The sequence below is a fragment of the Schistocerca gregaria genome, chromosome 9 (genome assembly GCF_023897955.1).
Source record: "Schistocerca gregaria isolate iqSchGreg1 chromosome 9, iqSchGreg1.2, whole genome shotgun sequence".
NCBI lineage: Eukaryota > Metazoa > Arthropoda > Insecta > Orthoptera > Acrididae > Schistocerca > Schistocerca gregaria.
The window spans coordinates 212,964,934-212,992,404 of NC_064928.1; the positions used below are offsets into that span (position 1 = coordinate 212,964,934).

At 41.6% G+C, this 27,471-nt stretch overlaps 1 protein-coding gene across 1 annotated transcript in view; it reads left to right on the plus strand.

The window, feature by feature from the left end:
• The window catches only part of LOC126291646 (E3 ubiquitin-protein ligase UHRF1-like), a 163,284-nt gene that overhangs the window by 46,778 nt on the left and 89,035 nt on the right, over positions 1 to 27,471 (plus strand). Inside the window, exon 5 of the mRNA XM_049985213.1 lies at positions 20,276 to 20,616. Within this exon, the coding sequence (XP_049841170.1) occupies positions 20,276 to 20,616 (341 nt within the window). The remainder of the gene's footprint in view (positions 1 to 20,275; positions 20,617 to 27,471) is intronic.

Consider the following 27,471-nt stretch of genomic DNA (forward strand, 5'->3'; position numbering starts at 1 on the left):
ATGTAGTGGACAGTCTTTCATGTAGGTTCATATGAACCATAAGAAAAGGGGTTGGGAGTGGGGGTGGAGTGGGGATGCACAGGGATATTGCATAGATTCAGTGGGCAGCAGAATACCAGTATGGAAAGAATGGGAAGGATAGTGGGTTGGATATTTCTCATTTCAGGGCATGATGAGAGGTGTTTGAAATCCTAGGGAATAATCTACATCTACATCCATACTCCGCAAGCCACCTGACTGTGTGTGGCGGAGGGTACCTTGAGACCTCTATTGGTTCTCCCTTCTATTCCAGTCTCGTATTGTTCGTGGAAAAAAGGATTGTCGGTATGCTTCTGTGTGGGCTCTAATCTCTCCGATTTTATCCTCATGGTCTCTTCGCAAGATATATGTAGGAGGGCGCAATATACCTTGACTGTTCGGTATAGGTATGTTCTCGAAACTTCAACAAAAGCCCGTACCGAGCTACTGAGCATCTCTCCTGCAGAATCTTCCACTGGAGTTTATCTATCATCTCCGTAACACTTTCGTGATTACTAAATGATCCTGTAACGAAGCGCACTTCTGTCCGTTGGATCTTCTATATCTCTTCTATCAACCCTATCTGGTACGGATCCCACACTGCTGAGCAGTATTGAAACAGTGGGCGAACAAGTGTACTGTAACCTACTTCCTTTGTTTACGGATTACATTTCCTTAAGATTCTCCCTTCCGTAGGATCTTCCAATGAATCTCAGTCTGGCATCTGCTTTACCGACGATCAACTTTATATGATCATTCCATTTTAAATCACTCCTATTGCGTACTCCCAAATAATTTATGGAATTAATTGCTTCCAGTCGCTGACCTGCTATTTTGTAGCTAAATGATAAGGGATCTATCTTTCTATGTATTCGCAGCACATTACACTTGTCTACATTGAGATGGAATTGCCATTCCCTGCACCATGCGTCAATTCGCTGCAAATCCTCCTGCATTTCAGTACAATTTTCCATTGTTACAACCTTTGCTCCAATCCGGATGGAAATTAGTCAAGAGGGGAGTGCACATTTGTGGGCAGACAGTGGGTGTGTGGGAGGTGGGTGGTGATTGGAGGGAAAGCCACAGGAGATCTGTTTTTGCGTAAGGTTTTGAGGTAATTTCAGTCAGTGTAATTTCAGTCCTGTGTATCCACAGGACATGTGGCCTGTAGCTGAAGAAGTGTCATGATGATCTCTCCATTGGCAAAAGATTCCGGAATAGTCCCCCATTCGGATATCGGGGAGGGGACTGCCAAGGGGGAGGTTACCATGAGAAAAACATTGAATAATCAACGAAAGGATAACGTTCTACGAGTCGGGGCGTGGAATGTCAGAAGCTTGAACGTGGTAGGGAAACTAGAAAATCTAAAAAGGGAAATGCAAAGGCTCAATCTAGATATAGTAGGGGTCAGTGAAGTGAAGTGGAAGGAAGACAAGGATTTCTGGTCAGATAAGTATCGGGTAATATCAACAGCAGCAGAAAGTGGTATAACAGGTGTAGGATTCGTTATGAATAGGAAGGTAGGGCAGAGGGTCTGTTACTGTGAACAGTTCAGTGACCGGGTTGTTCTAATCAGAATCGACAGCAGACCAACACCGACAATGATAGTTCAGGTATACATGCCGGCGTCGCAAGCTGAAGATGAACAGATAGAGAAAGTGTATGAGGATATTGAAAGGGTAATGCAGTATGTAAAGGGGGACAAAAATCTAATAGTCATGGGCGACTGGAATGCAGTTGTAGGGGAAGGAGTAGAAGAAAAGGTTACAGGAGAATATGGGCTTGGGACAAGGAATGAAAGAGGAGAAAGACTAATTGAGTTGTGTAACAAGTTTCAGCTAGTAATAGCGAATACCCTGTTCAAGAATCACAAGAGGAGGAGGTATACATGGAAAAGGCCGGGAGATACGGGAAGATTTCAATTAGATTACATCATGGTCAGACAGAGATTTCGAAATCAGATACTGGATTGTAAGGCGTACCCAGGAGCAGATATAGACTCAGATCACAATATAGTAGTGATGAAGAGTAGGCTGAAGTTAAAGACATTAGTCAGGAAGAATCAATACGCAAAGAAGTTGGATACAGAAGTAGTAAGGAGTGACGAGATACGTTTGAAGTTCTCTAGCGCTATAGATACAGCAATAAGGAATAGCGCAGTAGGCAACACAGTTGAAGAGGAATGGACGTCTCTAAAAAGGGCCATCACAGAAGTTGGGAAGGAAAACATAGGTACAAGGAAGGCAACAGCGAAGAAACCATAGGTAACAGAAGAAATACTTCAGTTGATTGATGAAAGGAGGAAGTACAAACATGTTCCGGGAAAATCGGGACTACAGAAATACAAGTCGCTGAGGAATGAAATAAATAGGAAGTGCAGGGAAGCTAAGACGAAATGGCTGCAGGAAAAATGTGAAGACATCGAAAAAGATATGATTGTCGGAAGGACAGACTCAGCATACAGGAAAGTCAAAACAACCTTTGGTGACATTAAAAGCAACGGTGGTAACATTAAGAGTGCAACGGGAATTCCACTGTTAAATGCAGAGGAGAGAGCAGATAGTTGGAAAGAATACATTGAAAGCCTCTATGAGGGTGAAGATTTGTCTGATGTGGTAGAAGAAGAAACAGGAGTCGATTTAGAAGAGATAGTGGATCCAGTATTAGAATCGGAATTTAAAAGAGCTTTGTAGGACTTACGGTCAAATAAGGCAGAAGGGATAGATAACATTCCATCAGAATTTCTAAAATCATTAGGGGAAGTGGCAACAAAACGACTATTCACATTGGTGTGTAGAATATGAGTCTGGCGACATACCATTTGACTTTCGGAAAAGCATCATCCACACAATTCAGAAGACGGCAAGAGCTGACAAGTGCGAGAATTATCGCACAATCAGCTTAACAGCTCATGCATCGAAGCTGCTTACAAGAATAATATACAGAAGAATGGAAAAGAAAATTGAGAATGTGCTAGGTGACGATCAGTTTGGCTTTAGGAAAAGTAAAGGCACGAGAGAGGCAATTCTGACGTTACGGCTAATAATGGAAGCAAGGCTAAAGAAAAATCAAGACACATTCATAGTATTTGTCGACCTGGAAAAAGCGTTCGACAATATAAAATGGTGCAAACTGTTCGAGGTACTGAAAAAAGTAGGGGTAAGCTATAGGGAGAGACGGGTCATATACAATATGTACAACAACCAAGAGGGAGTAATAAGAGTGGATGATCATGAACGAAGTGCTCGTATTAAGAAGGGTGTAAGACAAGGCTGTAGCCTTTCACCCCTACTCTTCAATCTGCACATCGAGGAAGCAATGATAGAAATAAAAGAAAGGTTCAGGAGTGCAATTAAAATACAAGGTGAAATGATATCAATGATATGATTCGCTGATGACATTGCTATCCTGAGTGAAAGTGAAGAAGAATTAAATGATCTGCTGAACGGAATGAACAGTCTAATGAGTACACAGTATGGTTTGAGAGTAAATCGGAGAAAGACGAAGGTAATGAGAAGCAGTAGAAATGAGAACAGCGAGAAACTTATCAGGATTGATGGTCACGAAGTCAATGAAGTTAAGGAATTCTTCTACCTAGACAGTAAAATAACCAATGATGGACGGAGCAAGGAGGACATCAAAAGCAGACTCGCTATGGCAGAAAAGGCATTTCTGGCCAAGAGAAGTCTACTAATATCAAATACCGGCCTTAATTTGAGGAAGAAATTTCTGAGGATGTACGTCTGGAGTACAGCATTGTATGGTAGTGAAACATGGACTGTGGGAAAACCGGAACAGAAGAGAATCGAAGCATTTGAGATGTGGTGCTATAGACGAATGTTGAAAATTAGGTGCACTGATAAAGTAAGGAATGAGAAGGTTCTACGCAGAATCGGAGAGGAAAGGAATATGTGGAAAATACTGATAACGAGAAGGGACAGGATGATAGGACATCTGCTAAGACATGAGGGAATGACTTCCATGGTACTAGAGGGAGCTGTGGAGGGCAAAAACTGTAGAGGAAGACAGAGATTGGAATACGTCAAACAAATAATTGAGGACGTAGGTTGCAAGTGCTACTCTGAGATGAAGAGGTTGGCACAGGAAAGGAATTCGTGGCGGGCCGCATCAAACCAGTCAGTAGACTGATGACAAAAAGGAGAGAGAGGGGAACTACTTTTCACTACAGATGCTGCAGTCACTAGTGGCTATGCTGTTGGGTAGGGATGGGTGGCAGCTGTATTGCTGGTGGTTGGTTGGTTTTATATGGATTGAGGTACTGATATAGCCTTCTTTGAGGTGGAGGTCAGCATCAAGGATCAAGGAAGGTGGCTTGTTGCAATTGAGTGGGACCAGGGGACAAGCAATGATATTGGGGTTCCGGAGGAATGTTGAGAGGGTGTCAGCACCCCCAGTCCAAATCACAAAGGTGTCATCAATGAATCTGAAACTGTTGAGAGTTTTGGGATTCTGAGTGTTTATGAAGTATTCCTCTAGATGGCCCTTGAATAGGTTTGCGCAGGATGCTGCCATGCAGGCAGCCATTGCTGCACTGTGGATTTGTTTGTAGGTAATGCCTTCAGAGGTGAAGTAAATAAAAGTACGTGGAGATATAGTTGGTCACGGTGACCAGGAAAGAGGTTGTAAGTTTGAAATCAGTCAGGTGTTGGGAAAGGTAATGTCTAATAAGGGCAAGGCTGTTGACATTAAGGATGTTAGTGTAGAGGAAGATGGCATCAGTAGTTGTGAACAAGGCACCATATGGTAAAAGAACAGGAATTGTGGAGAGGCAGTGGAGGAAATGGTAGTTGTATTTTATGTAGGAGGATAGGCCACAGGGAAGTTAGCTGAAAGTGCTGCCCCCACAAGAGCAGAGATTGTCTTAGAGGGGGCACAGTAACTGGGCACAATAGGTTATTCTGGGCAGTTGGGTTTATGAATTTCAGAAAGCATGTAGAAGTTATGAGTGCTGTGAGTGATATGGGTGAGGGGAGAGATACTCGGGAGAGGTTCTGTGGTGGGAGATTTGAGGAGAAACTGGGAATGCTTTTGGATTTCGGAATGGGGTCACTATGACAAGGTTTGTAGGAATCTGATAGCTGACAGTCCCTCTGCCAGGTAATCCTTGTGGTTCAAAACCACAGTGGTGGGGTCTTTACTGGCAGGTGGGATTGCCATAAGCAATGTGGCCCCAGCAGCCAGAGACAGTGGTAATGTGTGTGCGAGTTGTGCTTGTGTGAATGTGTGCGTTTTCTACTTTAGAAGAAGACCTTTTGGCGGGAAGCTGAGATGTATGACAAGTCTTTCTACTGTTTACAAAATGGTTGTAGGTTGCACAGTACTTTTATTAACTTAAGAACAATGCATTTTGCCTGGATAAGGCATCATCAGGTTGTGTTAAAAAAAAATCAGAAATTTTCTGCCAAAAAGCATCTGTCAAGGAGGCAAGATACTAGATAAAATGTATTGAAAGGCAACTTCATGGATACAATGACAGGCTTTTAGTATGTTTTATTTTGTGTCTTATCTTCTTGATGGATGCTTTTTGGCAGACAATTTTCTGGTTTTATAACAACCTGATGATGCCCTATCTGGGTGAAATGCATTGTTCCTAACTTAATAAAGAATACAGTGCAACCTATAATTTTTTTAAATAGCCATAGGAGGTTGCTGTACCACTACACAAGATGTAAAGGATAATTTTCATAACAATCTTTTTGTTGTGCCTGTGTGTGACTCAATGTCTCCTTCACACTGAGGTGACAAAAGTCATGGGATGGCAATATGCACGTATACAGATGGCAGTAGTATCGTGTGCACAAGGTATGGAAGGGCAGTGCATGAGCAGAGCTGCCATTTGTACTCGGGTGATTCATGTGGAGAGGTTTCTGATGTGATTATGGCCACACAACGGGAATTAACAGACTTTGAATGCAGAATGGTTGTTGGATCCAGATGCATGGGACATTCCATTTCAGAAATTTTTAGGAAATTTAGTATTCCAAGATCTGCAGTGTCAAGAATGTTTCGAGAATACGAAATTTCAGGCATTACCTCTCACCACAGACAACTCTGTGGCCGATGGTCTTCACTTGATGACAGAGCATTGGTGTTTGCATATAGTTGTCAGTGCTAACGGACAAGCAGGACTGCAAGAAATAACCACAGAAATCAATGTAGGATGTACAACAAATGTATCCATTAGGATATTGCAACAAAATTTGATGTTAATGGGCTATGACAACAGATGACTGATGTGAGTGCCTGCAGTGGTTCTCCTTGGCTCTTGACCAATACAGCTGGCCTGGTCAGATGAGTCCCAATTTCAGTTAGCTAGAGCTAATGGTAGAGTTCAAGTGTGGCCAGACCTCACGAAGCTGTCGACCCAAGTTGTGAAAGAGGCACTACGCAAGCTGGTGGCGGTTCCATAATGGTGTGGGCTGGGTTTACATGGAGTGGACTGAGTCCTCTGGTCCAACTGAGCCAATATTTGACTGGAAATGTTTACGTTTGACTACTTGGAGACCATTTCCAGCCGTTCGTGGACTTTATATCCCCAAACAATGATGGAATTTTTACGAATGACAGTGTGCCATTTCAGTGAGCCACAATTGTTTATGATTGGTTTCAAGAACATTCTGGATGGTTTGAGCAAATGATCTGGCCACCCAGATCTGCTTTCATAAATCCCATCGAACATTCGTGGGACATAATCGAGAGATCAGTTTGTGTGCAAAATCCTGCACTGACAACACTTCCACAATTATGGACGGCTGTAAAGGCAGCAGGGGATTTCCAACAACTTGTCGAGTCCATCCCACGTCGAGTTGCTGCACTGTACTGGACTAAAGGAGGTCCAACACAATATTAGGAGATAACCCATGGCTTTTGTCTCCTCAACATTTATGATGAGTAGCAATCTGTCCTTTTTATAATATTATTGTTATTCCATCCTGGATTTTCCATTGTTTGAAAAAAATATTTAGGTTTTCCAATAACAAACAGATCTGACATCCATACTGTATACAAATAAGAACACAAGTTAATGAAGCAATTGTCATTGAATAACATTATAAGTGAAAAAGTCAGCTCAAGTGAAGGAGAAAAATAAAGTCATTTGTGACATTATTAGTTATCTAAGGAAGAAAAAGATGTGGATGAGGTAAACAGGCTCTGTTTATTCCCTCATAAGTATTGTTTGTATAAGTTTTTGCCTGCAAATGAATGTTGATGTATTGAAATGTTGTTTCAATTCTCAGCACTTTACTATGCAAAAAGTTATGAAGAACATATGTTATGAAATTTGCTTTGGTGATTAATAAAGTTAATTGTTGTTAGTTCCTCAATTCCGAAACTATACTCTGATTTCGTGTGTCACAGATGATAACTCGTAACATCACTTTCACTGTTCAATAATGGGTTAAAAGAATTAATGTGATTTGACATGACAGAGTGTGTGAACACACCATGATGTGACAGCCAGTGTGAATTGGCGTTTTAAGGAGCGGCAGCAGTGGAAGAGGGTATGGGGGATTGGGGGGAACACAGCCTGTGAAGGCCCAAGGGATATCTACCAGCTGCCGTGTCATCCTCTGCTTTGCGGCGTCATGTGGATGAGGTATGGAGGGGCAGGTGCTCAGCACACCACTCTCCTGGTTGTTTCTCAGATTGTGAGCAGCTGCTACTCAGTCAAGTAGCTCCAGAATTGGTATCACAAGGCTGAGACCAGCAAAATAAGCTCTTCTGAAAAAAGAAATATGTTAACAGTAAATATAAATTTAAGTGTTAGGATGTCTTTTCAGATGCAGTTTGTCTGGAGTGTAACCTTATAAAGTGAAACATACATTATAAGCACTACGTACGAAAGGAGAATAGAAGTTTTTGAAGTGTGGTGGGACAGAGAATGATGGAGGTAGGTGAACAGGCTGGGTAATGAATGAAGAGGTATTGGAACAAATTGGGAAGGAAAGAAATTTGTGGCATAGCTGAAATGAATGAAGGGGTAGGTGCAGAGAACACTACCTGAGGCATCAAGGTATAGTTACGTTGGTAACGGAGAGGGGTTAAAATTGTGAGGGGAGACCAGTGCTCAAATACAATAAGCAGCTTGGAATAGTTGTGCACAAATGAAAATACTTTAAAAGCATGGGCTGCCAAGGTTAGCTGCATCAAACCAGTCTTCGCACTAATTTGGACAGGGGGTGGGAGGGGGGGGGGGGGGTGGTTTAGGTTCCAACACCTGGAAAGATTATTTGATCTGATGACAGCGTATGCTACCTCGGGGGTAGCAGATATACCAATAAAGATTTCAGTGTCATCTGCAAGTGGATGGCATTTAGCATAATTTTCAGAATATCACCTTATTCTCTTCCTTGCAGATTAAAACTGTGTGCCAGACTGAGACTCGAACCTGGGACCTTTGCCTTTTGCGAGCAACTGCTTTACCCATTGAGATATCTGAGCATAACTCGTGACCAGCCGTCAGAGCTTTATTTCCTCCAATACCTCATCTCCTATCTTCCAAACGTCACATAAGTTCTCCCGCATACCTTGTGGGACTAGCACTCCTCAAAGACATTGCTTAGCCACAGCCTGAGGTATTGTTTCCAGAATGAATCTTCACTCTGCAGTGTAGTGTGCAGTGATTTGAAACTTCCTGGCAGATTAAAACAGTGCGGTGGAGCAGGACTTGTACCCGGCACATTTGCCTTTGCAGGCAGCTGCTTCCTTCCAAGAATGCTAGTCTCGTGAGGCAGGCCAGAGTACTTCTGCAAAGTCTGGAAGGCTGGAGGTGACGTACTGGCAGAAGTAATGCTGTGGGGACGGGTAACGAGTAGTGCATATTTTGCTGTATAATGAAAATTCCTTCTGCTAGAGGTATAGTTCGAAAATGTTCTATGCACCCTCTGCCACACACTTAAGGGTGAATTGTAAAGTGATTGTATAAATGTAGAAGTAAACAGAACATCTCTCACAGAGTAGATACGAGCATTGTGGCCCAAGAAATGTCCATTGGAAGCAGGTTACTAGTGGTGGGACTAAGGGCTTGTCCATCTGCAGCATGTTTTCTGCTCACGCATGCACGGTTCTACTGGTGCATCAGAGGATAACTCATACAGTCTGGGTGGCTGCTGTCTCAAAGTGCTCTCATCAGAGGCACAGTGGTCCCACCCCAAGCCTTCCAGTGTAACCAGCCCTCAGTATGTGCAGTGTTGTTAGACTAGCTCTTCTGCTGTTTATACAAGGCAATGTGCAGTTCCAGCAGTATGATACCCACACAGCCTGTGAAACTCTGCAAGAAGTGCAACAGTCTCCATTTCCAGTATGATCGTCAGACACGTTTCCAATGTAGAGAGAGAGAGAGAGAGAGAGAGAGAGAGAGAGAGAGAGAGAGAGAGAGAGAGAGAGGTGTGTGTCTGCATCTTGCATTTATGTGTGCTCAAGTTGCTTGATCCATGCAATTCAGCAAACATCCACCAGATATGCAGCCACTTTCGATGCTGGGAGCAGCTGCATTTGTCTGTGTTCAGTCATTTGGACATCCTGTAATCAAATGCTCCAGCTGTCTAATCACCCTATCACCATTCAGTTGCGCTGTGCAGTATTATGGCACGACATTATGCGACTAAAGTATGAAAGCTAAGCCTGTCTTCAAAGAGAGTATCCTGAATACGAAACACAGCACTCGTAGCAATATTAGGGGAAGATTTCCATCAGTGACCAATCTGGATGGAAGTGAGGTTTTCTGTGTGTTTTGTGCAGGTGCTCTGCAGTTCTCCCATTCAATTCCATTACAGCACATCTGAAGTAAAATGTCTGCAGAACAAACTAAAGTGTTAGCTCTGCAGTATTGCCAGCTTCAGTGGAAGGTACTATAACTACATGATCCAGCTACATTAATATGACCACCACATAAAGCATCTCACAGGGGACTCTGAAACATTACAGTTGTCATAATGCAGAAGGGCATAACCATTGGCCTTCAGGTCAAAGGTGGAAGCGTTTCCAAAATGGCTACTTTTGTAAACTGTTCGTGTGCTGCTGTGGTTAAAGTATATCGTGGATAGCAAAGTGGTGCTATCCAAAACCGGCACCGAGACAACTGTAATGCAATGTGGGCCATAGATGACAGTTATGAACAACAGCTGTGTGAGCAACTGACCTCCCAGATGAACCAAGGAGCTACAAAGTGTCTCTTTGACGACCGTTCAGCGTTGCTGCGTATGGGCCTCAGCAGCAGGCACCTGAGTCGTGCACTTATGCCGACTGCTGTTCATTAGCCAGGAAGGCTGGAATTTGCGTGCCAGTACGGCAACCAGAAGTCCAGTGAGAGGCAGCAGGCGGCCATTTCATATGAATCATGTTTTATGCCAATCAGACATAAGGGTGTGTACAGCCCTTCAACAACCATTGGAAGGGTCCAGGTCAGAGGAGGGAGGATTATGATCTGAGAATTGTTTTTGTGGCATTCCCTGGATGATCTTGTCATTCTGGAAGGCGCAATGGAGCAACACAAGTATGCGTGTGTCCACCCCTACACACAGTTTGTTTTTCCTCGGTACAAAGGTATTTAGCAATAGGACAGTGCAATGTCACACATAGCTCACTGTATTTGCATGGTGTGAAGCCCACCATAATGAATTTACTCTACTCCCCTGGCCGTCAAACGCCGTCATTTAAATCCATTCCAGAATCAATGAGGCCACCACTGACAGGTTGTTTGAGCCGTGTGGATCCTCAGCCAAAAACCTAACTCAGCTGGCCATGGCACTGAAATTAAAATGGCTCCACACCCACTTTGATACCTTCCAAAATATTGTTAACTGTCTTACTTTGTGACCAGCTGCAAAACGTGGTTATCGAGGCTTTTAATAGGTGGTCTCATTAAAGTGACTGGACCATATAAAAAGTACATAGAAAAGTGTGTCGTACATCTACGTCCATTTACATAGATAGCAGGTTGAGGGTTCCACACTTGATGTCAGGACCTTGTAGACATCAGTTCGTGATTTGGACGGAAGGATGTCTGTAACAGTCTGCCTCATCTTACAGCAGTCTCACATAATATAGGAAGACAAACTAATAAAATATGAGTGGAAATGAAACCCAGAATTTTATGCTAATGGCAAGAATACTAGTTCATCTAGGGCAGATTTGTGAGCCAGTCTGTATCAGTAATATGTTTCCTGTCTATAATGGCACACTCTGTTCACAAAAATTGGATGCTGTTGGTGGCAACACACTTTGTGGAGAAGGAAAAGTGAGGGGGGGGGGGGGGGGTTGATTAATTAAGAATCATATTCTGGAAATGTTGTTTTTATTTTATTATTATTATTATTATTTTAAAATTCCCGTAAATGTTAGAATTCAAAGTCTGTCACATTTTATTCTGTTTTAACACACACCTGATTTTGGAATTACGACCATTCTCAAATCCATAAGATGAAAATAAAAAGTAACTTTATTTCTCAGTTTGTGAAAGATGAATGTGCAAATAGCTTGTTAACTTATAAAGCAGTAACAAAGGGAATGCAGTGATGTGACTGAATTGATGATAATGTACACAATACTTCAGTAATGGGTAACAGTTCCAAATCTTGGCACTGGCAGTACGAGCTGTGACAGATCTTTAATACATTATCTGATCAAAAGCTTTCGAACACCCCTATGTAACGTGGAATCGAGCACTAGGTATCACGAGAAGCGGACCTGCCAGTATAAAACGGGGCAGGTAGTGTAGTGTTGTCAGCAGAGAAGCAGTAACAGCAGACTGGGTCAGTCAGGAGAGCTTCACGAGTTCAATTTGGACTAGTCACTGGATGTCACCTGTGTAATAAATCCATCAGGAACATTGTAACACTCCTAAAGCTGTGCAGGTTGACTGTTGGTAATGGAATTGTGAAGTGGATAGATGAAGGAACAACACAGCCAAAACAAAAGTCAGGCAGACGTTCCAAAGAGTGGGTGTAAATCAACTACCAGCAGTCCAGTTAGCACAATGACTGTATGCAGGAAGTTAAAAAGAATGGGATACAGTGGACGAACAATTTCTCATAAGCCACACATTTCTGAAGTCAGTGCTAAGCAATGCTGGAGGTGGTGTAAAGAGGGATGTCTCTGGACAGTGAATGAATCACGGTACACCTTGTGGCAGTCCGATGGAAGGGTTTGGGTTTGGCAGATGTCTGGAGAACATTAGCTGGCATCATTTGTAGTGCCAACAGTGAAGTATGGAGGAGGTGGTGTTAGGCTATTGAGGTTTTTTTTTGTTGTGGTTATGGTGTTGTCCCCTGTTTGCACTTGAAAAACCACGAAATGGGAAAAGATACGAACACACTTTACTGCATACAGTACGGGAATGATTCAGGGACTAAGATGGAATCAGCTTGACAATGCACTCTGTTATAATGTAGCATATGTGAGGCAACGGTTTGTGGACAATAACATCTCTAAAACAGACTGGCCTGCCCAGTGTCCCAATCAGGAACCCAATGGAACACCTTTGGGATGAGTTACAAAGTCAACCTGGCTTCAGACCCCAGTGGCCAACATCCCTGCCTTCTATGGTTTCAGCTATTGAGAAAGGATGGGCTGCTGTTCCTGTACAGAATTGGACATACATCAAAAGAATCGACAGCAGAGTTCAGGCAGTCATAAAAGTAAAGGGTGGACATACTCTACATTAATGTCCACCAACGGGTGTCCGGATATTTTTGATCAGATGGTATAGAGTGCCAAATGAATTAATTTGGCTTGCCCTGTGAGAGCATGGAGTACCTGAAGAGCTCGTTTGGTGAGTCAGACTGCTCTACCAGAACCCAAAGAGCCAGATACAGTCAGCTGCCGGACCATCCGCGACTTCCCTTTTTCCGCGGGAGTTCATCAGGGATCTGCCCTCTCTCACCGCTCCTATTTATCGCTGACGGGTACCGTCACTAGAAACCTGCAGGAAACCTCTCCCTGGGCATTACTGTATGCTGATGACGTGCGACTGGCCAGCGAAGATAAGAATGATCTACAACTTAAAGTTCAAACCTGGGATGACCGCCTTGTAGATGTAGGACTTCAGTTCAGGCATATTACCAGTCCACAGATTTAAATGACTCTGTAACCATAAGAATCAGTGGTGTTGACCTCCCAACAGCAAGTACTTTTAAGTACATGGGCTCCACAATTGCTGCCAATGGAAATCTCCAGCCACCTTAGCAGCGTGTAGCTCAAATGGCGTTCCGTTACTGGAATACAATGCGACAAGAAAATCCCAAACAGGCTCAGCTCATATCAAATGTATACCAGTCGGTAATCCGTCCAGTTGCACTGTATGAGGTTGAATGCTGGGCTTCAACAAAGGAAGTAGAACAAAGACTTGCTGTTACGGAGACGAAAATGCTTCGGTGGACATCAGGATTAACATTGGATGACCACGTCACACAAATAATGAAGTTCACAGGCTGTACAGTGTTGCACCAATAGTAGACAAAATGAGAGAAAGCAGCCTACTTTGGTACCGGCTTGTCCTTAGAGCGTACGGGACAACAGTGGCAAAGACTAGTTTCAGTCTAAATGTAAATGGGAAACAGCCAGCTGGACGACCAAGGCAGCGACGGTTTGATACCCTGCATGAAGACCTCACAATCTCAGGCCTTCACCCTGATCAGGCACAAGATTGCAAGAAGTGGTGACATCGAGCCATCTCAGGCCTTCACCCTGATCAGGCGAAAGATTGCAAGAAGTGGTGACAACGAGCCAAAACAGTGGATCCAGCCAGCACGTGGGACAAATGAGGAGGAGGAGGAAGAAGAAGTATGGTAAATACACTCTTGGAAAAAAAAATCACATCATCAAAATAAAATTAATGGAAAGTAATGAATTTTCAGGAATACATTTGTCTAGGTACCATATTTTAGTGACTAACATTGCAAGGTCACAGGCTAGTGCAGGTGTGAGATAGGCCATTGCAAATGTGAGGTGCTTGTACATTAATAATCGGTGTAACTGCCAGAATATTAAGTGTAAGCATGCCAACTTATATGCATGTGTTGTACATCTGCCAGATGTCAGTTTTTGGGATGGAGTTCCACACCTGTTGCACTTGGTCAATTCAGTTAGTGGATGATGCTGGAGACATCATGTGATGATGTTCCATATGTGCTCCATTAAGACAGATCTGGTGCTCCAGCAGGCCAAGGCAACATGTAGACACCCTATAGAGCATGTTGTGTTACAACAGCAGTCTTTGGGCGAGTGTTATCCTGTTGGAACACAACTGATTGTATGCTATTCACGAATGGCAGCACAACAGGTCAAGTCACCAGATTCATGTACAGTTCCATAGTTAGGGTGCACGGGATGATAATAACCACGAGGGTTTTAACCCGGACCGTAACTCCAGGTGTAGGTCCAGTGTGTCTAGCACATCGACAGTTGGCTTGCAGGCCCTCAACGGGCCTCCTAACCGACACGTGGCCATCACTGGCATCGACTTTCATCAGAAAACACTGCAGATCTCCACCCTGCCCTCCATTGCTTGGCACCTCTGAAGTTGCAAATGGTGGTGGTTTGGGGTTAGTGGAGTGCGACATCTGGCTCAGAGTTGTCTTCCAGTCTACATCTACATCTACATTTATACTCCGCAAGCCACCCAACGGTGTGTGGCGGAGCGCACTTTACATGCCACTGTCATTACCTCCCTTTCCTGTTCCAGTCGCGTATGGTTCGCAGGAAGAACGACTGCCGGAAAGCCTCTGTGCACGCTCGAATCTCTCTAATTTTACATTCGTGATCTCCTTGGGAGGTATAAGTAGGGGGAAGCAATATATTCGATACATCATCCAGAAATGCACCCTCTCGAAACCTGGCAAGCAAGCTATACCGCGATCCACAGCCTCTCTCTTGCAGAGTCTGCCACTTGAGTTTGCTAAACATCTCCGTAGCACTATCACGGTTACCAAATAACCCTGCGACGAAATGCCTTCTTCTTTGGACCTTCTCTATCTCCTCCGTCAACCCGATCTGGTACGGATCCCACACTGATGTGCAATACTCAAGTATAGGTCGAACGAATGTTTTGTAAGCCACCTCCTTTGTTGATGCACTACATTTTCTAAGGACTCTTCCAATGAAACTCAACCTGGCACCCACCTTACCAACAATCAATTTTATATGATCGTTCCACTTCAAATCGTTCCGTATGCATACTCCCAGATATTTTATGGAAGTAACTGCTACCAATGTTTGTTCCGCTATCATATAATCATACAATACAGGATCCTTCTTTCTATGTATTCGTAATACATTACATTTGTCCATGTTAAGAGTCAGTTGCCACTCCCTGCACAAAGTGCCTATCTGCTGCAGATCTTCCTGCATTTCGCTGCAAGTTTCAAATGCTGCAACTTCTGTGTGTACTACAGCATCGTCCGCGAAAATCCGTACGGAACTTCCGGCACTATCTGCTAGGTCGTTTATATAAATATTGTGAAAAGCAATGATCCCATAACACTTCCCTGTGGCATGCCAGAGGTTACTTTAACGTCAGTCGACATCTCTCCATTGAGAACAACATGCTTTGTTCTGTTTGCTAAAAACTCTTCAATACAGCCACACAGTTGACCTGATATTCTGTAGGCTCTTACTTTGTTTATCAGGCGACAGTGTGGAACTTGCGACTGTACACTCCTGTGACCACCGCAGCCAGCAGCCGTGTACAGTGCCTACATCTCTGCCAAGTCTTTCTCCAATATCACAGGAGGATCATTCAGCTTATTGTAGCCCAATTACACGACCTTGTTCAATCTCAACAAAGTGGCGTTTTTCTCACTGAAAGTCTTTCGTGACTAACATTATCCCACCACTTCTGGTCATAATGCTCAAGGCCTTTACAGCATGTCTTAAAAGCAAACCTGATTTGCATCCTCATAGTGGCACTGCTAGAGGCACTCTCGTGTGACTGCCGTGAAATTTGAATTGACATCTTTCAGATGTTATAAACACGCAGTCATGTCGCACAACTCCTCCTTGTTGTTGCAAGTTTTTTTTCTGTCAGTGTATTTATTGATAGTAATTAAAGTCCAAAAACGTTGTCAAGAGTTTCTTAATTTTACGAATCATTTTAGTAAAATTAAATATGATAATGTGTTCCAATGGTTAACTTCTGAACGTAATAGAGCCTGAATTAATAACACTCAAAACAAGCTGATATGTCAGCAGCAGTAGCAGTACTGTAAAATGAACCTGAAAGTGCAAAGGATATGAACTAAAACATGTACAAAAGAAAAACACAGCTTCGAGGAGTTCGCCACCTACGTATCGTGTACATTATTAATCCATCCAGTTACCGACTACCCGTCCTCTGCGTTGCTGCCTTTATAAGGTAACAAGCTTAAGAAATTTGTTCTGTTTGTATATAACAGAACCATCTTCATGTTTCAAAAATCCGGAAACACTTTAATTTTTTATTTTCCTCAATAGATCTGATGGTTTCTGAAAAACGAAAACTGGATGTTTGTAGAAATAATAAAATGTGACCCAGATTATGAATTCTTTGATTTATTAAAATTTCATTTGTTATTGTCTGAGGAGCTAATATATAAAATATTTACAGTCATTTTAGCATTATGGATTACGCATTTAAGTGCCATCTTCACACATTTCAGATGATAATTATCTGAAAAATGAACCTGCAATGGTTTTTTGTTGCTTAAAATGCTGGTTTTATCACAAAGAAAACTGGTGAATTGCAATCATTAGAGAAAAACTTGAAACAAGAAACTGAGATTCCATAAGAGTGGCTTTTTACAATTCAAGAGCATGTGTTTAGATAGTACATTTGAGTCTTGAAAATACTTTGGAGAAGGTGGTCACTGAAAACTTCATTGTTGCAACACACTGCAAGACACATAGTAAATTTTTGATGGTGTTCAGAGATACAGTAGAAAGCCTCAAAAGGTAGAAATATTCAACTGTAAACTGAAAGGCCATTATATAGCAGGTCTCACCTACATAGATTATCATTTGTTTGAATTAGCTTAAGCCCATAGTTTTCTTTTATATAGGCTAAATGCCTAACATGTAAAACAGATGTAAAACTTAACAGTTTTTTGCCTTTTGAAGAAGGTAGAGTCCATTCCTATAGGTTGATGAGGTCCCATTCACTGCCTGTGAAATTTCACAGTAATGTGCAAAATTCATATTGTTGTCTGTGTATTTTTAGGCAATGAGAGTGCTGAAAGAGATATGTTCAGCCTGTGGAGGAGAAAGGTGAAATTCAGGTGCCTCACTAAACCACATATGCTCATTCAAGTACTCATATTCGAACATGTGGTGTGTCAGAGTGGATGTACTCGAGTGAGTCTGAGGAGGAAAATCTCGTATTGGTAGACTCCTACTTCAATGAGAAGCATGTGGGCACTGTGGGACAACTAGTAGCTTGTGTGTCTTGTCCACCCACAACTATTTAACAGAGCTACACAAACACATCTACATTCATACTCTGCAAACCACCGCAAAGTGCATGGCAGAGGGTATGTTCCATTACCTTATTAGGGTTTCTTCCCATTCCATTCATGTAAGGAGCATGTGAAGAAAGATTGATTGAATGCCTCTCTGTATGCTGTAATTTTTCTTGCCTTGTCCTCTTAATCTCTATGTGAGTGATACATAGCCTCGTAGTGTATTCTTAGAATCATCGTTTAAAGCTATTTCTTGAAACCTCGTTAGTAGGCTTTCTCAGGATAGTTTAAATGTATTTTCAAGAGACTGCCAGTTCAGTTCCTTCAGCATCACTGTAACATACTCCCATGGTCAGACAAACCATTGACCATTCGTGCTACACTTCTCTGTATAGATTGAATATCCCCTGTTAATCCTGTTTGGTACAAGTCCAGAACACTTGAGCAATATTCTAGGATGGCTCTTAAGAGTGATTTATTTGCAGTCTCCTAAGACTGAATGCAGTTCCCTAAAATTCTACCAATGAACTGGAGTCTACCACCTGCTTTATCCACAACTGTGCCTATATGATCATTTCGTTTTATATCCCTATAAAGTGTTACCCCCAGGTTTTCACATGTGTTGGCCAATTCCATGTGTGACTCATTGATATTAGATTTATAGGATACTATATTTTTTCATTTTGCGATGTGTGCAATTATAAATTTGTGAACATTTCAAACAAGTTGCCAATCTTTGCACCAATTTGAAAGCTTACCAAGATGTGACTGAATATTTACACAGCTTCTTTCAGACAATAGTTCATTATAAATAACTGCATCATCTGCAAAAGTCTGAGTTTACTAATATTGTCTGCAAGCTCATTAATATACACATGAACAGCAAGGGTTCCAACCTACTTCCTTGGGCACACCTGAAGTTACTTCTACATCAGTTGATGACTCCATCAGAGATAACATGCTGTGTCCTCCCTATCAAAAAGTCCTCAATCCAGTCACAAATTTTGCATGATACTCCTTATGATTGAACTTTTGACAATAAGCATAGATGTGATACTGAGTCAGATAATTTTCCGAAATCCAGAAATACTGCATCTACCGGACTGCCTTGAACCAAAGGTATCAGTATGTCATGCGAGAAAAGCGCGAGTTGCGTTTCAAGTGATCCAAGTTTTCGGAATTCGTGCTAGTTGACATTGAGAAGATCATTCTGTTCAAGATATCTCATTGTGTGTGAACTCAGAATATTCTGTAGCAAATCAGTGTCAAAGATACTGGGCAGTAGTTTTGTGGATCACTTCTACTACCCTTCTTGTAGACAGATGTTACTTGCACTTTCATCCAACTACTGAGCACAGTTTTTGCTCTATGGACCTACAATTGATTATAGTTAGAAGAGGGGCTAACTTGACTGCAAATTCAATATATAATCTGATAAGGCATTCCATCAGGCCCTGGATCTTTGTTCAGTTGTAACAATTTCAGCTATTGCTCAATGCCATTGATACTAATACTGATTTCACTCTTCTTTTCAGTGGTACGACTATTTAATTGTGGCAATTCTCGTGTGTTTCCTTTGTAAAGGAACATTTGAAAACACGTTCAAGCATTTCATCTTTTGCTTTACTACCCTCAATTTCAGTTCCTGTCTCATTCATTAGAGACTGGAAACTAATGTTGGTAGCACTTACAGCCTTTACATATGACCAGAATTTATGTGGGGTTTGTGAGAGATCATTTGACAGTATTCTGCTGCAATAATCACTGAAGTCTGCTACAATAATCACTGAAGGCTTCTCATATTGCCCTCATGACAGTCAGATGTGTTTCATTCAGCACCTCTCTATCTATGGTTTAAGCTCTGTTTTACATCTATTATGCAGTACTCTCTGTTTCCTTAGAAGTTTCGGTACAGTAATTGTATACCATGGAGGGTCCGTGCCGTTACTGTTCTACTTGGTACATATTTATCCCTTTCATGGTCAACTAGTCTTTTAATCTTGAGTCATAGTTCTTCTACATTCTCCTGTCCTGTGCTGAAAGTTTCAAGTTCCCCATTGAGATACGATACTACTGATTTTCTACCCAGTTTACTGAACATGTATATCTTTCTGCTTGTTTTAGTTGCTATTTGTTCTTTGGTAATCATTGTTGCCACAACTGCGTCATGAACACTTACACCAATTTCCGCATGGACGTCCTCAAAGAGATCAGGTCTATTTTTTGCCATTAGATAGAGTCCCCTGCAGGTCAGAGATTTTCATGTCGCCGTTGTCATTTCGTCACCGCTGATACACAAGGCCCCAAATTAGTGTAATGTAAAAAGACTTGCACGAGGCAGCCAAACTCCCCGAAAGTGGACTCCCTGCCAAATATGCCATACACGCATTTCAGTTACTCTCTTCTTATCGGTACTGTTCATTGTCCATGCTTCACTTCCATAAAATGGTACACTGCAGACAGACATCTACAGGAAAGACTTCCTAACACTTAGACTTGTATACAGTGGTAACAGATTCTTGTTTCTTTTATATTATTTTATTGTGAATGTCAGCCTACATTTTGTCCTTTCTTCTTCGACCTTTAGAATTTCAAAGAGTGTATTGCAGTCAACACTGGTTTCTGTAAACCTGAATAAATTGGTCTTTCTTTTATTTACTGTGTGAAATCACTGTAATGACATTATCCTACATGCAATCAGTATTTTGTTTTTGTAAATTGTCATTTGTTGGGCAGGACTTGAACATTTTTTATGTAATCTTTTAAAGAAATTTCCTTTCTTAAACAACACGTTACCCCCTTTACAGCACCATCGATGAGATAGACATGTTGTGTAAGCTGTCACAAGTTCGGCCAATGTCACGTAAACTTCTGGACATTACAAAGATTGAATGTGGCCAGACTGTTTTGGTTAATTACAGTCTGGATGGAACAGATAAATTGGGTCACTGGTTTGACTTCAAGGTTTCGAAAGTTGTGAACGGTAGTAAAAAGAAGTGGCTTGAAGGTATCATTCACGTGCTTAACTGGAATCCTTACCAGGTGACTGGTGTGAAGATTACAAAAGTGGACATGATATGGCAGATTGAGAAACTAACATTGCGGAAACAAAGAGAAGATTTGTGCAGTGCTCATAATGTACAGAAACGTAAGTACCTATGTTCAGTGTTTGTAACTTTAGTTAAAATTTTTATTTTACGTAATTTCATTCCTCATAGAATTATCTTTTGGGATAGTGCATATAAAGAAAATAAAGTATCTGCTTTGGAACATGTACTGTGTTCTAGCCTCTTCCCCACTACAGGATCTCTCTCAGCCTTGGACAGCTGAGTGACCTAACCTTTGTTTCCAACCTTCCACCCAACATATCCCATTCCTCTTCTGAAAACAGGTAGGCAGGCACCTTACCCTTTCACACACTGTTGTTGTTGTTGTGGTCTTCAGTCCTGAGACTGGTTTGATGCAGCTCTCCATGCTACTCTATCCTGTGCAAACTTCATCTCCTCCCAGTACCTACTGTAGCCTACATCCTTTTGAATCTGCTTAGTGTATTCATCTCTTGGTCTCCCTCTATGATTTTTACCCTCCACGCTGCCCTCCAATACTAAATTGGTGATCCCTTGGTGCCTCAGAACATGTCCTACCAACCGATCCCTTCTTCTGGTCAAGTTGTGCCACAAACTTCTCTTCTCCCCAATCCTATTCAATACCTCCTCATTAGTTATGTGATCTACCCATCTAATCTTCAGCATTCTTCTGTAGCACCACATTTCGAAAGCTTCTATTCTCTTCTTGTCCAAACTATTTATCGTCCATGTTTCACTTCCATACATGGCTACACTCCATACAAATACTTTCAGAAATGACTTCCTGACACTTAAATCTATACTCGATGTTAACAAATTTCTCTTATTCAGAAACGCTTTCCTTGCCATTGCCAGTCTACATTTTATACCCTCTCTACTTCGACCATCATCAGTTATTTTGCTCCCCAAATAGCAAAACTCCTTTACTACTTTAAGTGTGTCATTTCCTAATCTAATTCCCTCAACATCACCCGACTTAATTCGACTACATTCCATTATCCTCATTTTGCTTTTGTTGAGGTTCATCTTATATCCTCCTTTCAAGACACTATCCATTCCATTCAACTGCTCTTCCAAGTCCTTTGCCGTCTCTGACAGAATTACGATGTCATCAGCGAACCACAAAGTTTTTATTTCTTCTCCATGGATTTTAATACCTACTCCGAATTTTTCTTTTGTTTCCTTTACGGCTTGTTCAATATGCAGATTGAATAACTTCGTAGAGAGGCTACAACCCTGTCTTACTCCCTTCCCAATCAGTGCTTCCCTTTCATGTCCCTTGACTCTTATAACTGCCATCTGGTTTCTGTACAAATTGTAAATAACCTTTCGCTCCCTGTATTTTGCCCCTGCCACCTTTAGAATTTGAAAGAGTATTCCAGTCAACATTGTCAAAAGCTTTCTCTACATCTACAAATGATAGAAACGTAGGTTTGCCTTTCCTTAATCTTTCTTCTAAGATAAGTCGTAGGGTCAGTATTGCCTCACGTGTTCCAACATTTCTATGGAATCCAAACTGATCTTCCCCGAGGTCGGATTCTACTAGTTTTTCCATTCGTCTGTAAAGAATTCGCGTTAGTATTTACACACTATCTGATCAAAATAGATTGGTGAGCATTGATATGAGATGTGTTCACCATTCACCTATATGATGTCTTGAACTCTGCTGGGGACACTTTCAGTAGGCATCTAAATGTCTGTACAGGAATGGCAGCCCATTCTTCCTCGAGTGTCAAAACAAGAAAAGCTAATGGGGTTGGAAGGTGAGGTCTGGAGTGAAGCCAACATTTTAACACCATCCCAATGATGTTCTGTTGGCTTCATGTTGGGTCTTTGAGCAGACCAGTCCATTTCAGGTCTGTTATTGTCTACAAACTGTTGCCTTACAGATGCTGCTTTATGATAGGATGCAGTAACACTCATACAATCAGTCTTTGCCTCTGAAGTGTTCCTCTACTGTAAACAGTACACAGTGCTCTATAATGTTTTTCTATCATTCTGCGTTTAGCATTTTCTTTACTGCAGTAAGGGAACCACACCCTAACCTTGAATACCATAACATCACCTCCTGGTACTTCACCGTTTGCACTACACATGATGACAATTTACATCTGCAGGCATTCACCAAATCCAAACCTTTGCTTGAGACTGCCACAGTGTATAGCATGAGACTTCACTCCAACTTACCCACATTCACTGTGTTAGCATTAGTGTCAGTAGTACTTCAGAACTCGTGAGTGATTCCTTCTGCTGATTTCGTGTGGTTTTTCGCAAGCACTCTCTGCATTGCTTGACGGTCTGTATCTGTCAGTTCGTAATGTCTGCCTGGTCTTCCTTTAACTGTGGATGTTCCTTTGCATTTACAGTCCACAGTCACATCACTAACAGTCAACTTGGGCAGCTGTGTAAGGGCTGAAATGTCCTTGATGTAGATGTTATACAGGTGACATGCAATGACTAATCTGCAGGGTGATTATAATTAAAGTTAAACTTTTAGCCCGCTGCAGAAACGCCACCACTGGTCAGAATGACATCAAATAGCAATGGAATGTTATCAGAGAAATGGGAAAACATATGGCAGAAGAAAAATAAATAGTTATCAAATTTAGCGATAGACTGGCACTGTAAGCTTCATATTTTAATAGTGGTTAACTACAGATGACAAATGAATTGTACAACTATGCCTAGGATGTACGTTTGATGTTAAACTAACTGTTACTACTCAGTGTGCATGGGTGTACAGATGTGATACTGTTAGTTATGTGAGCCCATCCATCACTGCAAGGTCATATTATGTTGGATGGGAAAAATCGGTTTTCAATTGTTGTGAGGCCAAAAACCGCATAAAAAACATCCATCACATCAGTTTTTAATTGTCCTGAGACCAATAACAACATAATAAGCATCAATCAAAATCAAATCGGAATATTAATTTTCGTGTAACTGCTGCAAAACATGTTCAGTATGCTGTTCACCGTTTTCTGCAATGACTTGAAATAGAGAAACAGCATGGTCCAGAAATGATAAAAGTGTTTCCGGGGTCACGTTCAGAATGTGTTGCGCAATGCGTGCCTTCAATACAGCTAAGTTTGCAATCGGAACATGGAACCCAACATGTTACAGCCATAAGTCACATGGATTAAGATCCGGTGATCAGGACAACCAGTCTGTAGGGAAATGGGGGCTGATAATTCTAGGATTTCTGAAATGGCACTTCAGCAGCTGCTTAACTGGTTTTGCAGTGTGCGGAGGTGCACCATCTTGCATAAAAATGATCCCATCCACGCTGTCGGAGAGCTGGAATGATGTGGTTGCGCAAAAGACACTCATAGCGCTTGCCAGTGACGGTACAGGTAACAGTACCAGAAGCACCTGTCTCTTTGAAAAAATGTGGCCCTATGATAAATGATGCTGTAAACCCGCACCACACAGTCACCTTTTCAGGATGAAGTGGTACTGGTTGACCCTGTCAGATGGAAGTGGGCTTCGTCTGCCCACAAAATCTTCCGTGGCCAATCATTGTCCAGTTCCATGCAAGCAAGAAATTCTAAAGCAAGGGTCTCTCTAGCTGGCAGGTCAAAATAGCAAAGAAGGATGTTTCATATGATTTTACGCACCGTGTTCACTGATGTGTCTAATGTTCGGACAATTCTCCGTGCACTACACGTTGCAGACACGAAAGGAGGAAAAGCTGTGTGCATGGCGTATTTATACCAACTTTAATGGGTTGTGTGTATGACAGGTGTTTTCATTTACGTATTCTGACACATACAGCATCATCTGTTAATCAATTTTCACACAGGTTTTTTTTTTTTATTTTTTTTTATTTTTTTTTTTTTTTTTTTTTTTTTTTATTCCCCCCTTCTTCTTCTTCTTCTTCTGCCATACGTTTTCCCCCTTCTCCGATAATATTACATTGCAATTTGATGTCATTGTGACCAGTGCTGTTATTTCTACAGTGTTTAATTATAGTCACCCTGTACATTCAGTGTCACTGCACTCTCCCGATACACATTCTGCTGTTATTGTTTCTCAACTGAGAATACAATACTGCTCACTGCCTTTTGTACTGATGGGTCCTCCTCTTGTGACATCCAATGGTCAATTCCACATTACACAGGGGTGTCTGGATACTCTTGATCAAATAGTGTGTGTGTCGATCAGCGGTAGTGCTCATTTCACCTACTGAAGGTAAGTAGCAGCCAGCAATTCTGTCTACCAATTTATTAGTTTTCTCAACTGAATTTTCCTTTGATAAATTTACTCTGTTCCAACATTATGGAAGAAGATATCTTCCTAGTGATACAGAACTAGCTTTTTATTCTCACGGTTTAATCAGTGCTGTTGCTGTGGGATCTTGAGTCAGTTACAGATTTCTACATTTCCACAAGCCTTTTGACACAATTCCTCATAAAAGCAGGTTCTAATCAGATTGTGGGTGTATGCAATATTGTCTCAGTTCTGTGACATCTTGCAATTCTTGTCAGAAAAGTGACAGTTTGTAGTAATTGATGGGCAGTCACGTGGTGAATCAAGCTGAATGTGGGGTGTCCAAAGGCAGAGGTCTAGGCCCTCTGCTGTTCGTATTCTTTATAAATGATTTAGGTGATGCCATGTGTGAAGCCACAGCCAGTCTAGGGGATACCAGGATTATTTTATTGTTGATTCAAAAATTTTCCACACTGAAATTCTCTCCTCCAGTATTTATGCATGAACTCTTGCATCATAAGTGCTGGATTAATTCATTACCTCATCAAAAAGGCGTTTCTCTCAGGGAAAAAGGTGCTGACAAACAAAGTTTTCCCACATTGCATTGGTCTGTCTCATATAGTGTGTGGGAAGGGAATCATGCTGGAAAGGACGTGACCAGAAGTGTCAGTTGTGAGGCACTCGTTTTCTCTGGTTGGAGCTCTCAGCATACCACAAGATGTGTCATCATTGCACCCCCCCCCCCCCCCCCCCCCCCAAATGATCATTCAGATTGGCAGCTGGCATTTGTTCACAGACTCTATGATGCACCCAACTATATTCCAAACTGAAGAGTATAGCTTAATTTTCCCTACTACTCCTCCTTTTTTTTTATTGCTGTTGGCCTGGGATATCCACAAATCCTGAAAACCACCCTGATACCAGCACATATTATTTAATATCTAGTAAAGTCATGAGATGATCAAATCAAATTACAAAATGTTTTAGACAAGATAGCTACTGGATGATAAAGTTACAGTGCTTCCTGAACAAAAACTATGTGATACCACCTCACAGTTTTTTTTTAGAAAATAGGTATTGTGCAATTTGTTTAAATTTCACTAATTGAAAGGTTAATGATTGACCTAATTACCTAGGGACTACAAGTATGAACGACTTAAACTGGAACAATCTCAAAGAAAATGTTGTGAGTCAAGGGAATCCAAAGACTGTATTCTGTTGACAGAATACTCGGAAAATATTTCTCGGCATCATAATTACCATCCCTGACTGGTACCAAAATAGTGAAGTGTTGTATCAAAACTTCCTCGAAAATGGTGATCAAGAAATATCAGATGAATTCCTACACAGGCTAGGAGCAGAAAAATGGCAAAAGTGAATGGACACAGCAGAAAGTCTGAATTTTGAGACCACAATGTAGATGAGCCTGAACTTTAAGGGAACTAGGAATTGGTGTCCTCATACCAAGGAATAAGACAACAGTTAAACCAAATGCCATTGTTTCACATCAAGTAGTGACATCCAGAGCACCAAAAGACAAAGCACCTACATCAAAGCAAAACGAGGACCCAGAACCCTAAAAGCCAAAGCCATAAAACCAAACAATCCTGTTCCTTTACTTGTGAAGTTGTCTCGACAGCACTTAAACATGTTAAGCCAGGAAAAGCTACAAGTTTTTACGGTATCCATGCTGAATACCTAATGAACTGTGGCAGGTACACAAAATAAGGATGGCTCATTTCTTCGTAGATATTATGCAAACCAGCAATATAACACGAGAATTAAAAATACTCTAAGGTAATTGCTGTATTAAAACATGCCAAACCAGTTGATAGCCCTAAAAGCTATAGACCAATACACCTACTATCTGTGGGCTACAAGCTGCTAGAACAGCTCATCCATAATAGAATAAGTACAAGGTTACTTGAAGCAGTCCCACTCGAAGAAGCATGTTTCTGAGCAAAACAAAGCTGCACAAATCAAGTTCTGTCACTCACCACTTACATCAAGGCAGGATTTTAAAGAACTCTTAAAACTGCAGCTGCATTCATTGAGTTATTAGTGGCCTATGGTAGTGTCGGGAGATGGCACAATATACAAGCTTCATCCCATAATTCTTTGCAGGCCAATCACTTGTCTGATTCACAATATGTTAAATGACCGGGTGTTTGGATCCAACATCAGCTCCCCATGGAAATTGATTAATAGCCTACCACAGGGATCAGTCCTTGTTCCACTTCTTTTCAGTTCGTACAAGTCGGACGTACCATAAACAGAATCGAGGAAGTTTGGTTACACTCTTGGTTGGGTACTTGCAACAAGATGTAGCTCCATTGAAAAGTCTGAAGAAATTGTAATGGAGACCTAGTTGTCATGAGAAAATAGTTCCTTAAATGGAGACTCTAACCAAACACCACCAAAACTGAGGTTTCCTGCTGCCGTGTAAATAATAAAACTTGCCAGGAGAAAACTCAGCATACAGTTTGAAACTACTTCATTCATAATAAAACACCAAGGTACCTAGAGGTAACGCTAGACAGAATTCTGTCTTTCAGAAGGCATCTAACAAAAACAGCTACAAAATTGGAATGAGACACATCATCATTCAAAAGCTATATGGAATAACATGGTGAGCATCAGAGCATCATTATCCACCATACATTCTTTTGCTCTGGATCTTATCTTCTCAACTGCTGAATATTGTACCA